Source organism: Garra rufa, chromosome 10 (assembly GCF_049309525.1).
Source record: "Garra rufa chromosome 10, GarRuf1.0, whole genome shotgun sequence".
NCBI classification, from domain to species: domain Eukaryota; kingdom Metazoa; phylum Chordata; class Actinopteri; order Cypriniformes; family Cyprinidae; genus Garra; species Garra rufa.
In genome coordinates this window covers 8,789,078-8,806,769 of record NC_133370.1, presented here as the reverse complement: position 1 = coordinate 8,806,769, position 17,692 = coordinate 8,789,078, and the positions used below count along the sequence as shown (strand labels likewise).

The 17,692-nt window shown below is 32.8% G+C and overlaps 1 protein-coding gene across 1 annotated transcript in view; it reads left to right on the top strand.

The window, feature by feature from the left end:
• The first annotated feature begins 2,992 nt into the window (after positions 1-2,992).
• Positions 2,993-17,692, top strand: part of sh3gl1a (SH3-domain GRB2-like 1a) — a 28,229-nt gene continuing 13,529 nt past the window's right edge. The window contains exons 1-6 of the mRNA XM_073849219.1: positions 2,993-3,159; positions 10,918-10,986; positions 12,055-12,127; positions 12,972-13,115; positions 13,219-13,352; positions 15,401-15,559. Of these exons, the coding sequence (XP_073705320.1) occupies positions 3,115-3,159; positions 10,918-10,986; positions 12,055-12,127; positions 12,972-13,115; positions 13,219-13,352; positions 15,401-15,559 (624 nt within the window). The 5' untranslated portion in view covers positions 2,993-3,114. The remainder of the gene's footprint in view (positions 3,160-10,917; positions 10,987-12,054; positions 12,128-12,971; positions 13,116-13,218; positions 13,353-15,400; positions 15,560-17,692) is intronic.

Here is a 17,692-nt window from a genome sequence, read left to right as displayed (position 1 = left end):
TTTTATTCTTGAAAATGAAATGTTGTCCCTTGTGATTTGCCTACTTAACGATTTTTTTTTCGAGGTGAATTCAGTTCAGTTCAATTAAATATGTGAATATATGTGTGTGTATAAGAGCCATTCTACAGAAGTGGTCCAAAGTCAGAGTTGGAAAAGTCTTGAAAATAATTTGTATAACATCCAAGGAAAACATTTTTAGTAATTGTGCAGTTAATTCTCATATTGTATTTTCAGAAAGTTTGGAATATTTGTCGTCTTCCCAAATTTGTCATTATCGAAACACAGTAATACTAATTTAATTAGAAGGGTTATACTGGCCTATTAAGATTTTGCTTACATCTAGATTGTAAATATGTATATTTTTGCTATTTTATTAAAATAATTTTAGAGGTAAATCCATAACAATTACATTTTAAACAATATTTCAAGTGTAATTTATGAGATTTGTATGGAGCCCCTAAAAGGTCATGGTGATGGAAAAATATTCGGAGTGGGAGGAAAAAAATTTGAGGTGGGTGAAAAAACAATTCAGGGTGAGTGGAAAAAAAAATCGGGGTGGGAGAAATTTTTTATTTTTTATTTTTCAATTTTTTTGCGTTCAGGGTGAATGCAATTTTTTTCCTCCCACTGATTTTTTTCCCCCCACCCCAAATTATTTTCCTCCCAAATTTTTTCCACCCACCCTGAATTTTTTTTTCCACCCTCCCTGAATTTTTTCCTCCCACCCCAAATTTTTTTCCACCACCATGACCTTTTAGGGGCTCCGTAGATTTGTTGTATTTTTAATCCAAATGTTCTTTGTAAAAGGCAAAAAGTTTATCATACTGAATTCAAAATTAGGGATTCATTAGTTTGAATATACAGTACACTGAATCAAAACCTATCATAAGATTTTCGCTGATAATTCAGAGTACTTTATTTTTGATAGCAAGTCTTTGGTAGCAATCACATCAACTTGCATTAACTTGCATACTAGGCAAGGCAAGTTTATTTATATAGCACATTTCATACACAATGGCAATTCAAAGTGCTGTACATAAAAGGAATTAAAATCATAATAGCATAAAAATCATAAAAATTTAAAATAATAATCACAACAATAAAAACAGAGAAAACACTAAAACACTAATAAAACAATTACAAAAAAAATTGCATAACTGTAGGAAAATGTTATTTATTTCCCACAAATATGAGGATTGTGTTCCCCTTTTGTCTGTTTCGGTAGTGATAATTTTAGATACTTAAACCTAACTCAAAGATGATAGTCAGCACATGTTTAGCTAGCATAGTTGTGAACAGTGGCACACATATAAAAACTAAATGTCATGGAATAACTCCCAAAAAAGTGTGCTTAATTGATGAAAAAAAGTTCCTTAAAGTTACACATTGTTTTTTCAGACTTTTGAACACATTTACCTCAAAATTATTAGATCTATCTACTCACACCTTGTATCTATGAGAGAGAGGGACACAGGAATATTTCCTGATTATGAATTTATTGGTTTAGTTCAAATCAGTCTCAGCTAATAGACTAAAATAAAGTTTTATCATTTACAAAGAAAATATAAAATGAATATATATATTTTTAACTTCACTTTTTAAAAGAATCAAAAAGATACCTTTAAAAACAACAATGGGGAAAAAATTCTAAAGTTATTTCAATATTATTTTCATAAGTTGACATTTAGGGTTTTAGGGTTCAGGACAGCCGCTTCCCAATTGAAAGTACCCAATAAATTATGATTTTATATACACTACCATTCAAAAGTTTGGGGTCAGTACATTTTTATTGTTTCTTTCTTTTTTTTTTTTAAAGAAATTAATACTTTTCACCAAGGATGTATTAAGTTAATAATTAAAAGTTTATTAAAAGTTAATAATAAATAATTTACATTGTTATAAAATATTTATATTTTGAATAAACTCTGTACTTTTTAAACTTGTTATTCATGAAAGAATCCTGAAAAAAAATCACAGGTTCCAAAAAATATTTGGCAGCACAACTGTTGATATTATTCAACATTCTAATAATAAATCAGCATATTAGAATGATTTCTGAAGGATCATGTGACATTTATGACTGGAATAACAGCTGATAAAAATTCAGCTTTTCATCACAGGAATACATTTTATTTTAAATTATGTTAAAATAATAATAATAAAACATTATTTTATATTTATATTTACATTTTGCAATATTACTGTTTTTTATGTATTTTTAATCAAATAAACGCAGCCTTGATGAGCATAAGAGACTTTTTTAAAGACTATTACAAGTCTTACTGACCCCAAACTTTTGAACGGTAGTGTACATTAAGCTTACTAATAGCTATTTTAAGCGTTATTGTGGGTTTCAATAGATAATAGAAGGATCTTAATAGACATCTAAGATCAGGATACTTATAATTGCTTTTTAAATGTGCTTTTTGGTTGTGAGAAAGCAGTTTGAATCAGTTCTCTAGAATAGCCCATAAATAAAAACATCATCACCCTTGCTAATCAAAAATACTATATTATGTAGTTGGGGATAGGTGTTTTATGGATTTTAGTGAATTAATACGATCTGACTGCTGTTTTTAATCAAAACGTAGTAACAAACTTAACTTGAACTGTTTTCAAACGCAGGTGGATAAAGTTTAACCCGGAAGCTGGGGAGTCTCTGAAAGCAACGCGACGTAATCAATCTGCCAATCAGATTAGATCAGATAGTAACGCTTCATAATTCTTTTTTCTGTTGCCAGAGATATAACAAAATACATGAACAATAATATCAAATGTGTAATGTAAACACATTACAAAAGAACGTCACATGTTTAGAATTGAAAGCTGCCCACAACGCGAGCGATGGAATTCTGACGTCGGCGCCCAGTCAACCAATAAGAACTTTCCTAATATACGCGACGCGTGTATGGGAGCGTTCTAGTAGCGTCGCGTCGCAGTGTAGATGGGGTGTGAGTGTGACGTGCACACTGCAGGTTCAAATTCTGGCCGATCAGGAAGAAAAGATTGAGAGAGTTTTCTCACAGCTCTGTAAAAGCCTGTGCTTTTATTTCTACATATTGGGTGAATTAAATCAAACCTAAATTTGTTAAACCGAAAGGATCCGACGCAAAGATGTCTGTCGCTGGACTAAAGAAACAGTTTTATAAAGCGAGTCAGGTGAGTGTTTCCACGTCAGCTGGTACACCAGTGTAAACTTACAGGCTAGATACAACAATAAACAAATAATATATCGTAAGTTACACAGTAACATTTATTTAGTCAGTTCAACTTCAACTTCGGTCAGTTTTGATTTATTTCATCCGGGGTCTTTCTCTGCTCTAGTAAAGTAGAAGTTAAAACATGGGTGTGTTTCAAAATATAGTGAGCGCCCTACCTAGACAGCATATTTGGCCATCACACGTGCATTTTGAACGCGTTTAAATAGCATTTCGTTAGATTTTGAGACACAATCTGTGTTTATCTTGTTTATATGTAAATAAATATTATATTTAAAAGTACTTATTTAATGTTTAAAAGTAAACGCTTTGTTTTTGCAGCATAAAAACACAGTTGTGTCACCCTGTGGTTTGTTTTGCTTGAAATAGAACTGTAAAAGAGCATCAGTACAAACACCTTGTGACTAAACCAAGCTTTTATATTTCTAAATTAAGTCTATAAAGTTAAAGCTATAAATATATTTCCTGTAAATATTTTATAGTCAGTTTCACATGGGATATGACACTATCAAAGAGTGAACAGCTTGCTTTATTGAACATTGCTTGCACCACTTTGAGCAACCTGTGGTCAAAAGTTATGGGTTTCGAGCAGGAAGCATACATATTTTAATGGTGGATTACTTGCTTTATTCAGCTGGTGTGCACTAAGGTCCGCAGGTGATGCATTTATTTGTAACATGTAGAGAAAACATATATAATGTACAAAAAAATGTCCAGGTCACATTCAAGAGGTAAAATATAAAAATTTGTATTTTGCATAAACAAAATCAAGCCTATTTTTAGAACAGTGTTTTGCAATGTGATATTGTACTCATGATGATTGTGCACATTTCCCTCTCAAAATATCTTTACTGTAATGCAAAATCTAATTTTCATCATGCACATTTTACATTCTTTTTTGTTTGTGTTTGTTACAAAATAGTGCAATGCACAGTTTAATAATCCCATAATTTCAAATACTTTTAGAATTGACAAGATAGTGTTATTTTTCCCTATTTTATTTTACTAAACATGCCCTGTAGACAGTTGATTTAAGTGAAAAGGTAATTTGATCCAAATGCATCTTATTTTCTATTCAATAATGCTGCTGTATTTCATTGTGTAGCTGATTTCAGATACTGGTGGTGAGTCACGTATGGTTTTTAAGCTCTTGACAGGCAGATAAAGAAACTGATTTTTAAATGAAACTCTTAGATAGTATGTTTTTTTTTTTTTTAGCTGGATTAGCTTTCAATCCATGTCTTCTACTCCAACATAGTCATGCATTCAATCAGAACGAGGCCTGTTTATCAAAACACGGCACAGATTAACTAATGCACATGCAATTTCAGACATTCAGTTGAAGTTTTTGACTTCGGCCATTGCAACATTCCTTTACCTGCTTAAGCAAAACAAGTCTGACGTGCACCTACATGTTGTGGAAGAATCAGGCCAAATGTCTTTGTTAGACGGGAGGTCTTGCAGTCCATGAGCTTCATAAGAATAAAATCTGAAGCCTGCAGGGTCGAAAATGCAGAACATCCTGATGTTCTTAGTTGGTAAAGACTAAGTCATTAGTTAACCTTTTTGGCTTGTGCCTGTTTTTACAAAGAGCATGTTGTATCTTGATCTCATGTAATTGTTTGAAGTTGAATAACACTGCTTTTAAATATGATCCTATCGTCTATTTACGTAAAGCATATATAACCGATCTGAAACCTGAGTTATTTGTGGTAAACTGAATTCCTGAGAGACAAAAACATGTTGATTCTACCAAAAATATTTCTTCATAGCAGAACAGATTTGGAGAAATTACAGATTTTAGCATTACATCACTTGCTCACCAATGGATCCTCTACAGTGAATGGGTGCCGTCAGAATGAGAGTCCAAACAGCTGTTCAAACATCACAATAATCCACAAGTAATCCCCACCACTCCAGTACATCAGTTAACATCTTGTGAAGTGAAATGCTGTGTATTTGTAAGAAACAAAACAGTCAAGATGTTTTTAACCTTTAAAACTGTGCTTCTGGCTTAAATGCGAGTCCTCTATCCATAATATTGCTTTTTCCAGTGAAAAAGTTATCTTGTGTGAATCAGGGGAGAAATATAAATAGATCAGATCTGTTTATAAGATAAAAACTGTCCAAAATAGTTCTAAACAAATATGGAAGGACAACAGAGCATTATTATGGATTTTGGTCTTGAATTTTGGCCAGAAGCAACAGTTTAAAGTTAAAAACTTCCTGCATTTGTTTCTTTCAAACACACAGCTTTTTGCCTCACAAGTCATTAACTGATGGACTGGAGTGGTGCACTGCAAAATAAGGCATATCCTACTCATCTTATCTTATCTTGTTTCCAGTCAAAATAAAATTCTTAATCAAGAAGAATTTTCTAGACGAGAAAATATTATTGCCTTGTTTTCAGAAAGAACAAGTCAAAATTAACTGTTTTTGCTTGAAACAAGCAAAATAATCTGCCAGTGGGGTAAGAAAAATAATCTTGATTTCTTTCTTTTTTTTTGCTTACCCCATTGGCAGATTATTTTGCTTGTTCTAAGCAAAAACTCACTTAATTTTGACTTGGTTTTTTTTCTCAAAACAAGAAAATAATTTTGACTTGTCTAGAAAATCTTTCTTGATTTAAGAACTTTTAGATATTTTGGCTGGAAACGAGACAAAACATCTAAGTAAGAAACGAATTCTTTGCAGTGTGTGGATTAGTGTGATGTTTTTATCAGCAGTTTGCACTCTAATTTTGACGGCACCCATTCATAGCAAAACATCCAAATCTGTTCTGATAAAGAAACAAACTCATCTACAGTTTAAATTACCTGAGGGTGAATACTTTTGCATTTTTGGGTGAACTATTACTTTAAATATATAATGTTAAGATACAACACAACAGCCAAAGGCTTAATAAATAGACATTTAAAAATAGTGCAGACTGAGTGCAAGTATGCTGTTTTTTGTTTGTCACTCACACACCAGCATTTCTATTTGTCCCGCTTTTTTTTTTGTTTCTAACTGCAAACCAGTTATCACATTATGTGTGCAATAGAGATCCCTGCTTTGATTTCAAATGCTAGCCTTTGAAAAGTCCAACTTTGCGTGTGTGTGTGTGTGTGTGTGTGTGTGTGTGTGTGTGTGTGTGTGTGTGTGTGTGTGTGTGTGTGTGTGTGTGTTTACACTCAAAAAGATTTCCAGGTGTGTAAGGAATTCATTGTAGTTTAGTTTAGTCGTCAGACTGGATTCCTGTTCGCAGCATACATGCCTAACAAATAGACAGGTTTTCTTTCAGGCTGTTTCCCTCTCTTCCTCCTCACTTACTTTATCATCTGCTCTTTTTTTGCTTTAGGTGCCAGTTACACTTGTTGACAAGACTAGTTTTTTTTTTTTTTTTTTTTTGAGAAGTATTTACTTCACCCCATATCTCTTTTATTGTTATATCACAATATAACAATCTTTAAACTGAACTGTGTTTCCATGCGGGCTCTTACTGTATGTTGTGTATTTCCTATTGTCATTGTTCCTGTATGATAGAAACAAAGCTGTCAGATTTGCTTTAAGGCAGAGATAAGTATGCAAATTGCAAAGTATATGACTTCCCCTTTTGTAGCGAATCATGTGAATCAATATTTATATACAGTACTGTGCAAAAGTTTCAAGCCACTAGTGTTTTCACCAACAAAAAATGGTTTCAAGTCAGTTAGATCTTTTGCTGTGGTGTGTCAGTGGGAAATATCAGGTTACATTTCCAAACATTCATTTTGCTATTATTGTAATAAACCAGTGAGATTAACAGCCAGTGCTCCACACAGAGATCTGATCTCATAATCATCATCATCATCATCCAGTCTGTCTGGAATGACATGAAGAAACAGAACAAACTGAGACAGACTAAATCCAGAGGAACTGTGGCAATGTCTCCGAAATGCTTCAAGAAACCTCCAAATCTGTTCTGATAAAGAAACATACTCATCTACAGTTTAAATTACCTGAGGGTGAATACTTTTGCATTTTTGTGTGAACTATTACTTTAAATATTTAATGTTAAGATGCACTGTTAAATAGGGATACACCAAAATTACACACTAGGCCGAAGGCCGATTACCAAACATGGTTTTTTGAGTTTTTCCCCCATGTATTTTGCCAATTTTTTCACCATTGCATAAATTAAATAGCCAATATTTGCTTTTCACAGTTTTATCTTGCTTTTCAAAAAAAAAAAAAAAAAAAAAATCAATTACAAAACCACAATTAAAAAAATATTTATTTAACACTGAACATTTTTAACATTCTAGTAGACATTATAGACTACGAACAAAGCACAATTTAAATTAAAATTAATAAGTTAGTAAAATAATATTCTTTGGCCATTTTTAAGACCCCCTGCTTGAATCAGGCATGTGTTTTTAATGTTATTTTTGTCTTTTTTAATTTATTTTGCAATAATAACATTTATGAATGTTGACTTTTATTTTGGCGGAAACCCGCAAGGAGACCTTAGTACTACTTTTTGCTGACAGCAGCAGATTTATGAAAAATTCTCATTACACAGATTTTCCGAGCACTTTAGACTTTGAACCCTGGCTAATGAGCTTGTGCAGTACTGTAAGAATAAATACAATATTAGATCATTAAAAGAGATTTTCTACTGACACACTACCGCAAAAGTTAAGAAATAACTTACTTAACCCATTTTTTTTGTTGTTGGTGAAAATACTAGTGGCCTAAAACTTTTGCACAGTAAAAACATTTCTGTATTTTTGCATAACTACAAAACCATATTGATAATGTGCATATAAATACCTCAGTTTAAGATTAGTTTAAGTGAATGCAAGTATTTTAAGATGAGAGATTGTTTTGTGTACTGCATTTCATTTCTCATGTTCTAGAAAAGTGATCTGTCTGATCATTATCTGTGTCCACACCTCCATCTGAATCATATTAGCCTGCTAGCGACTCGGAGCCGAACAATAGAGCCACAGTATGAAGGGCTATCAGTCAAAGACATATGTACACGTGTTCCTCTCTGATGACTGGGTGTGTGTTTTACAAACACTGATAAAGTTCAGTATTTGGTTAGTGTGAGAGAAAGTCAAAGAGCTGTGAAAATCTGTACAGAGACAGATAGTGAGTCTTATTTAAATGTAAAGGCAGCAACACCAGAGCTCCAAAAGTATCAAACATGTATTTAAAAAAACTTTCACTTAGCATTACGTTACACTATGCGAAAGTTTTTTTAAAACACATTTTAAAATGGTTTACATTTACATTTAAATTGTTCTACTTGTTTTCCAGTCAAGCACCCATTTGAGATTGATGCGCGTGCTTTTGTTTGCTTTTTGTAGTGAATCTCACACACCAACTCTATACTTTTAGTCTTAGTCTTCAATGTCTTGCTTCCAATGCTGTCTGCTAACAACTCTGTTGTTTTTGCAGCTGCGTGACCAGTTATGTTCAAAAATATGACATGGAAAACAAAAACAATCTGAAATTTTACAACTAAAGCACTAAACCGTGACGATAATCCACAATAATGACGATGACTAAGACAATTATAAACCTGATGGATCATGCCACCCAGGCTGAATATTTTCTATCAGGATGATCATGATACATAAAAGGCTTCCTGTTTACACCATACATGCTGTCCGTGTTTGTGTTTCAAGAGAGTTGAGCTCATAAAGGAGGAGTGCCTTTGTGTGAAACTGAGTCAAAGCACTTGTGCCGCCCATACAGGAAGTATCATTGACGAACAACAGGAAGAGCTCCGATGGGAAACTCCTCAAAGGCCCCTAGAGTCCATTCCTGACCGAATTTCTTTACTTTGATTTTTCCTCTATTTCCTTTGATTATCATCTTTCTCTTCTGCTCACAGATGATGTTAGTAGTACTGTACTTGCCAAGGATGAGTAAAAGGGTGCTTTCAAGTCTCTAAGTGATTGGATTTTCGATTGTCACCTAGTGGTCAATAAAACTCTCTGATGTGGCCTAATAAGCAACCACTAAGAAAAGAGTTAAAATGACCATAGCAACTGTTATTTAGGAGTTCAAGCGCTTAGCACTGAAACCCTATTGTAATTGTTAGAATGGTCATAGATCAGCGATCTCAGCATAAAACTGATCATGCAGACCAAACTGTAAGTCGTAGAGACTTGAAACTTGGAGCAATGGTAGTACTCAATCAGCCTACAACGTGACCAAAGCTCACCCCAATCGGCCTGACGGGGGCGCTACAGCAATCAAAAGTACCTCCCAAGTGTGTTATTTCACTTTTTTTTTTTTTAATAATTTTGCGAACTAGTCCTAGGTTTTTCACCTGATTAGGAACCAAACCAGTGCGGAAAGATTCTCTGGAGAGTGAATATCAATAATTATCAAAAAAAAAGAAGTTTTGACTCACCGTCGCAAATGGTATGCCAAAACTTCTGAAAGGGGCAGGGCCACTTATAGTAAGATGCCTATAACTCCTGAACAGAATGAGATATCGTCCCCAAACTCAGAACACTTATGTAAGAGCTCAATCTGAGGTCACAGAAAAAATGGCAGAGCTTGGCCTCTATATTGCTAAATTGGCACTATATTGCTAAATTGCTAAAACTACACAACCATTTGTCCTATCTGCTTGAAAACGGGTGTGCGCTTTTGTGGTCCGAAGTGTCACAAGTGTCTACAAGGACATTTGTGTATCTCAAAAAACATGGCCACCATTGGCTGACAAAGTTTAAGCACCTGTTACTTGGAGGTTAACAAAGGATGATCGAAATGAAACTCTGTGGGCCTGTTCAACTCACCGCCCCAAAGGTCTGAGAGAAATTTGGGCCATAAACTATTGCACATTGCACGGTTTTTCGCACATAAGCACAATGTTTATGCGAGATTACAATTTTACTTATTTATTTTTTTACTTTCCTTTTACCTCTTTTAATTAGATGGATGTACCAGAGAGTGATATGAAAATAGAAGGGAAAGAAAGGGAATTGAATGGGCAAATGTTGCACAGACTTGAACCCACATAAGCACTAAAGCATAACATATTGTAAAATAAAGCTAAAACTATTAAAATTAACTCTTTACTTGAAATAAAGTAAACATTGAAATAATGTATTTCAGCTAGTTGGCAAGGTAAGTTTAAGTGCTAATTAATAATATAACTCAAATTTAAAGATACATATATAACTCAAAATTTAAAGATGTAAACAATTATTCCTATAGTGTAAAAAACCCCCACTACAATTAAGGTGAAAACTGAAAAAATAAAATTCAAAATATTAACACAAACTATAATAGTATGTCAGTGAATAGCAGTGATCAGGATTGTGTAATGTAATTCTAAACATGTTTTGTACATTTTATAGTACTGAGAACAGATGGTTCTCATGTGAACACTCTCACAGAAGCCAACAAATGAAAAATATTTTAACTTCTTTACATGCCGAACACCGCTGCTTTTTCCCACTCGCTCTTTAACATGAACTGAAAGTGCCGCAGGTAATTAAATGAAAGCCTGAGGCTTCAACATGAGAGATGAAAGCTGATGCCTGTCTCTTTGACTTGTTTCCTTTGCAAACCAATGAATGCTTCTTATGTTTTTTAGTACTTTATCATGCAAACTTGAGAGTTTCTGTAGGGTTTAGGAGGGAAGAAAATAGCACTAGCTAAACAAAAAGCACACATTATACCTATTGAAAGTCTGATGTGTGTGTTTCAGCTGATGAGTGAGAAGGTTGGAGGTGCAGAAGGAACCAAACTGGACGAGGACTTTAAAGACCTTGAGAGGGTAACACATTTTTAGCATTCACAATGTGATGCCAATGTTTTAGTAAGTTCTTGTAATTGTTCTACTGTAAAATCAGCTAAAACATCCTCTGCACAAACACAAAGATGTAAGTGACAGGCCAAGATAAATTCATTGGACTAGAAAGTGGTTGTATAGGATACTATATCTTTTTCCACTTAGTACAAACTGAAATACAGTCACAAAATACATTGATGTTTAGATCATTTTTAGTAATAAAGATGCATAAAGGCTTTATAATTTGCTGTTTTATGTTTTGTGATATACAGTCAAAGCAAAGTTTCAACACCTTCAACATTTCTCAAACTGTCTGAATAATTTTTAGTCCCATATCAGATTTACTGATAGTCCACTGTATGAAGAACTTTTGGGTATAATGTCATAATTCACATTATTTTGCTATCCTCACTTACATAAATTAACTATAGTGTCCTACACCCACTAGTAAAAAAATTGTAAAATGATATCTGCTGTCTAAATAATGTTTAATTTGACTGTTATTCACAAAATCACATGATTTTTATTTAATTGTAATATCATATTGACAATACTGGCTTTAGTAGTTCTTGACATTAGATTGGAAAAAAAAAAAAAAAGTGGTTAATACCACTTCCACCCAAAGTACGTCAGTTGTTCATAACCGGAAGTTCCTCCACCTAGAGAAATAGCCCCACCTCAGAATGACTACTCAAACAACTTGACAGCTCATAACTGACATTTTATTGCTTAATTCCTGTAAGAGCTTTAACATTAATACAAGCTTCATGTTTCTGGTTTAAACACATTATTTGCATTATTTACTGTGGTAAACCACAGCAGGCCGCAGTCTGTAAAGCTTGTGTTGTAAAGAGGCCAGAAAATATTCTTTTAACTTGGTATCGGTTAGCTTCCTGAATGGCTGTTGTTTTTAGTAGGTGTGACAGGTGCTGATTGTTTCAGGTCTGTCTCACTTTTGTCTGTGAGAGCTGTAGTTGAGCGATTAATGAGCCGCCTCTGGTGACAGTGTGATGTAAAGACACACACCTGTTCTCTGACATTTGTACTTCACAGAAGGCGGACGTCACCAGCAAAGCCATAGTAGATGTGCTCTGCAAAACTACAGAATACCTGCAGCCCAACCCAGGTGAAAACATGGAATAAATATTCTCTATGTGCTAAATTTAAAGTCATACAGTATATAGTTTTCATTTGCATTTGAGAGTTTGAGAAATGTAGCACTACATCACTTGCTCCGCAGTGGATCCTTTGCAGTGAATGGGTGCCGTCAGAATGAGTCCAAACAGCTGATTGAAAACGTCACAGTAATCCACAGCACTCCAGTCCATCAGTTAACATCTTGTGAAGGGAAATGTTGTGTGTTTGTAAGAAACAAATCTGTCATTAAGATGTTTTTAGCTTTTGTTTCTGGCTAAAGCTTCTTCTGTATGTTGGTTTCTGCAATAAAATCTGAATTGGGAGAGAAATATGCAAAGATCAAGAACCATTCTAAACTAATATTGATGGATTTTGATGTGAGAGGAAAAAGAGGATGGACATTCTAACTGGAGGAAATGTTATTATGGATTTTGGATTTAAAATTAAAACAACTTCATGAATTTGTTTCTCAAAAAGTTTTTCGCTTCTCAAGATGTTAACTAATGGACTGGAGTGGTGTGGATTACTTGTGGATTATTGTGATGTTTTTATCAGATGTTTGGAATCTCATTATGATGGCACCCATTCACTGTAGAGGATCCAATGGTGAGCAACTGATGAAATGCTAAATTCCTCAAATTCAAAAAGTGTGATTTTTTTTTTTTTTTTTTTTTTTTTTTTCTCTCTCTCTCTCTCTCAATTATCTTGTCATTTTGTTTCTGAAGTAAATATCTTGATTTAGAAATGGTTTGAGATTTGTACTGGAAATTAAGAATTTTTTTGCAGTGTATATTTGTTTATTGATCTGTCTGCCTCTCTGTTTCAAACTGCAGCATCAAGAGCGAGGCTGACCATGGTGAACACCGTGTCTAAAATGCGTGGACAGGTGAAGAGCCCAGGTTACCCACAGGCAGAAGGCCTTCTGGGAGAGTGTATGCTCAAATACGGCCGAGACATGGGAGAGGACACCAACTTTGGTGAGGATACTTTTTTACAAAAAATCACTAAAAACTGCAATGGGAAACAGTTATTTTTTAATTTACATGAATGTTTTGTGGATGTTCTCCACCTTATCTATAGGTGGCGCTTTAGTGGAGATGGGAGAGGCCATGAAGAGACTGGCAGAAGTGAAAGACTCTCTAGATATTGACGTCAAACAGAACTTCATCGACCCTTTCCAAACTATAGTCGACAAGGACTTGAAAGACATACAGGTGGAAAACTAAAATCAAGTGCACTCAAATCCAATCAGAGTATTGATTAAATATATTTAAATCATTGGTTAATATTGTACAATGGCATTTTAAAAAAAATCGAAGATTACGAGATTAAAGTCATAATATTTTGAAAATAAAGTCGAAATGTTTCGAGAATATAGTCAAAATTACGAGAATTAATTCGCAGCAATTATGACATAAAAGCTGTAATATTTTAAGAGTGTATTCCAGCCTATTGCGCATGCAAATGACCCGGATTGGGAGCGTCTGGAGATATTCCAAAGTCTCATCTTTCAAAATCTGTCAGTTTTATAGGGAAAACAATGTCTATTACAATAATGTGCTTTTCATTCTTGTAATGTGGCGTGACAGATTTTTGCCTCAATTTTAGTCCTCTTTCTGATTACAATGAGACAGTTTTTTTTTCCTTCTGATGTTCCTTCAAATTTATATCATGCTATAAACTTGAAATAAAGAGGAAAAAAATATATAATTTGTATCTCGTGACAGACTGACAGAATTTGAAAGCTGAGCTGTGTTATGTTAAAAGCAACAAAGCACAAAATGATTGCATTTACATGCTACAAAAAATAAATGGAAGACGTTAAATATTATTTCCAATCATTTACTGTGATATACCATGGATAAAACGGCTTGTGAACAGCCACTTATATAAGTCGGAGTCCACTTCAACCTTTAGAATATTTTATTTTTGTTTTTAATTAAATTTGAGGAATGAAAGATTGGACGCCTCAGATGTTTTTGCGGAGTAGGTGGTGGAATTTTCACTAAGAAAACTATCATTTAATTAAACAAATGTCTCATTGTAATCAAAAAGAATAATAATTCACATGAATACAGCGATCTGTCCAGCTACATTAAAGGGCGTGAGAAACACATTATTGCAAGACATATTGTTTACATTTTGCTATAAAACTGACAGATTTTGAAAGCTGAAACTTTGTTTTTATATTAAAAATACCAAAAGCACAAAGCTTACTGCTATTTCTTGATGGCTGGGGCACTGCGGTTAGGCCTAATGAATGCAAATACGTGAAATATTATTTCCAAGCGTACTGTTCCTGCAAGTATAACACATGGTATGATTTCTTCTGATAATCCCACATATATTCAAATAAATTCCAGTGGCCTGGCAACTTCTCCTGGTGCTCACAATCCAGGCCATTTTTCTTTTTTCTCAAAATATTTCGACTTTATACTCAAAACATTTCTACTTTATTCTCAACTTTTCAGCTATATTTTCAAATCATTTCGACTTTCTCATAATTTTGATTTAATTCTCAAAACATTTCAACTTTATTCTCATAACATTTCAACTTTATTTTCGAAACACTTCCACTTTTTTCTCAAAATACTTCAAATTTATACTCAAAATACTTCGACTTTATTCTCAAAATATTTCGACTTTATTCTCAAAATATTTCGACTTTATACTCAAAACATTTCTACTTTATTCTCAACTTTTCAGCTATATTTTCAAATCATTTCGACTTTCTCATAATTTTGACTTAATTCTCAAAACATTTCAACTTTATTCTCATAACATTTCAACTTTATTTTCGAAACACTTCCACTTTTTTCTCAAAATACTTCAAATTTATACTCAAAATATTTCGACTTTATTCTCAAAATATTTCGACTTTATTCTCAAAATATTTCGACTTCATTCTCAAAATATTTTGACTTTATTCTCAAAATATTTTGACTTTTCTCAAAACATTTAAACTTTATTTTCAAAACATTTTGACCTTATACTCGAAACATTTCTACTTTATTCTCATAACTTTTCAACTATATTTTTGAAACATTTCGACTTTATTCTCATAATTTCACCTTTTTTAATATTTCTACTTTATTCTCAAAATATTACAACTTTTAATTTCTTCATTTTATATATTTTTTTAGTTTTTAACGTGGCATTAAAATGCCACCTTAAATAGTGTGATCGAGTAATATTATTATTATTATTATTATTTTTATTAATAATAATAATAATAATAATAATATGCTCTGGTTTTTCTCAGCATCATCTAAAAAAACTGGAGGGCCGTCGACTGGATTACGACTACAAGAAGAAGCGCCAAGGGAAGATTCCAGATGAGGAGCTTAGGCAAGCAGCGGAGAAGTTCGAAGAGATCAAAGATGCCGCAGAAACCAGCATGCAGAACCTTCTGGATACTGACGTAAGCTCACTTCAGCCTATTAGAGTCTTTGAGCACCTCCTTTTTAAGATGCTGAAAGGTATTGATATATGGATTTTAAGCTTTGGTGGCATTCTTGCCACTTAGGATGTGGTTTATTTTTAGCTGTTTTTAATGGCAATCAGACTTTGTCACAGATCGCTTTTGTAAAAAGCACCTGCCAATACGTTATTGCTGATGTGTTTTAGAAGCCGTATGCAAACTCAATTTGAAACTTTGTCTTTTTATTTTGAAAAACCTTGCATTCATAGATGTGATTCAAAAATAAAATTACAAGATTAGTTCTTAATTTTTTTTTTTTGGTTGCTTAATGAGTAATAAAACAATGATGCTTGTCTGAGCGAATGGCACTAAAATTCTAATCAAATGACCCCCTAATGGAAAGTTTTTATAGTCCAGAACCAGGGAGATTCATATAATTGTACTGTTGCTGCAGTTATCCACATCACTGAGTGCTGGATATTTTCCAGACACCCTGCTGAGCCAACACATTTATCAGTCTGTTTTATCGACACTGGCCTGCTGGCCAGAGACTATGAAAATGGTGGGATGTTTCTGATTAAATTCTACATTGGTCTTAAAACGCAGACCTCTAATTAAATAAGGTCTTTGTGGTGTGCTCACAAAAAGTTCCTCAATTTGCCATGTATGTAAACTACCAGTCAAAAGTTTCAAATGTTTTTTTTAAAGAATTCTCTTCTCCTCACCAAGCCTACATTTATTTAATCCAAAATACAGCAAAAGCAGTAATATTGTGAAATATTTATACTATATGAATAAATAACTACTCTCTATTTACATATATATGTTAAAATGTAATTTATTCCTGTGATTTCAGTATTACACGAGACTTCACAAATCATTCTAATATTCTGATTTGCTGCTCAGAAACATTCATTATTAAGTTAAAAAAAACAGCTGAGTGGATTGTTTTTCAAGTTTCTTTCATAAATAGAAATGTAATAGAATAGCATTTATCTGAAATGGAAGTCTTTTGTAACATTATCATCACTTTTGATCAATTTAAAACATCCTTACTAAATAAAAGTATTAATTTCTATAATTTCGTACCCAAAAAAGTAAAACATTACTGACCCAGGCTTTTAAATGATATAGTGTCTAATGCCACTAAAGCTTTTTTAACAGCAAATCTATATATTAGAATCATTTCTGAAGCATCATGTGACACTGAAGACTAGAGTAATGATGCTAGAAAAGTAGTTTTGATCACAGAAATAAATTACATTTTAAAATATATTAAAATAGAAAGCCGTTATGTTAAATAATTCTATTTTTAGTAGTAAAAATATTTCACAATATTACTGCTTTTGCTGTATTTTGGATCAAATACGTGCATGCTTGGTCAGCAGAAGAGAATTCTGCTGAAAAAAAAAAAACATTAAAAATCTGTAGTGTACCTTGGATTTATATATATATATATATATATAATATTATTATTATTATTATTTTTTTTTTTCTGCATTTTGTATATTGCATCTTAAATAATGCACATGATGTATGACTTTTTTGGGTCAACTTAGGAGTGTTTATGGTCACTTCTTTTTATACTCCTTGTTATGATTTATGATTTGGATATGAAGCTCATTCCAGCTGTTTACAGGAACATATTTGAACATTTTTGCAAATAACTATTTTAAACGCTTTAAAACTGTGTAAATTCTAGCTTTTATTATTATTCAATTGAATCCTTTTTTTATTTCTCCATTATCAAATTTTAGTAAGTGATGTGCATTTTTGTAATTTTTAATAGTTTTTATTTATTTATTTATTTTGTAGTTTGTTTATTTTTATATCAGTTATAGTTTAATTTTTTTTTGTAAATTAAAATGTTGACTTGACAGCTAGCTGAAATAAAAAATAAATAAAATATTTCAGTTAATGTTCATTTTATTTTAAGTAATGAAACTTGAAACTAGTTCCGTTTCAGTTTTAGTGGAAAGCCACAGGAGCATAGAGTGCCATTTTTAATTTCAGCAATAAGTCTACAGAATTTAGTGGTGTTCCTGCTAAAAGCAAAAAACTGTTTACCAATGCTCTAAGAAAAATGCATTTGGTTATTGAGATGTATTTCCTGAAAATCAAAGCCCTTGTGAT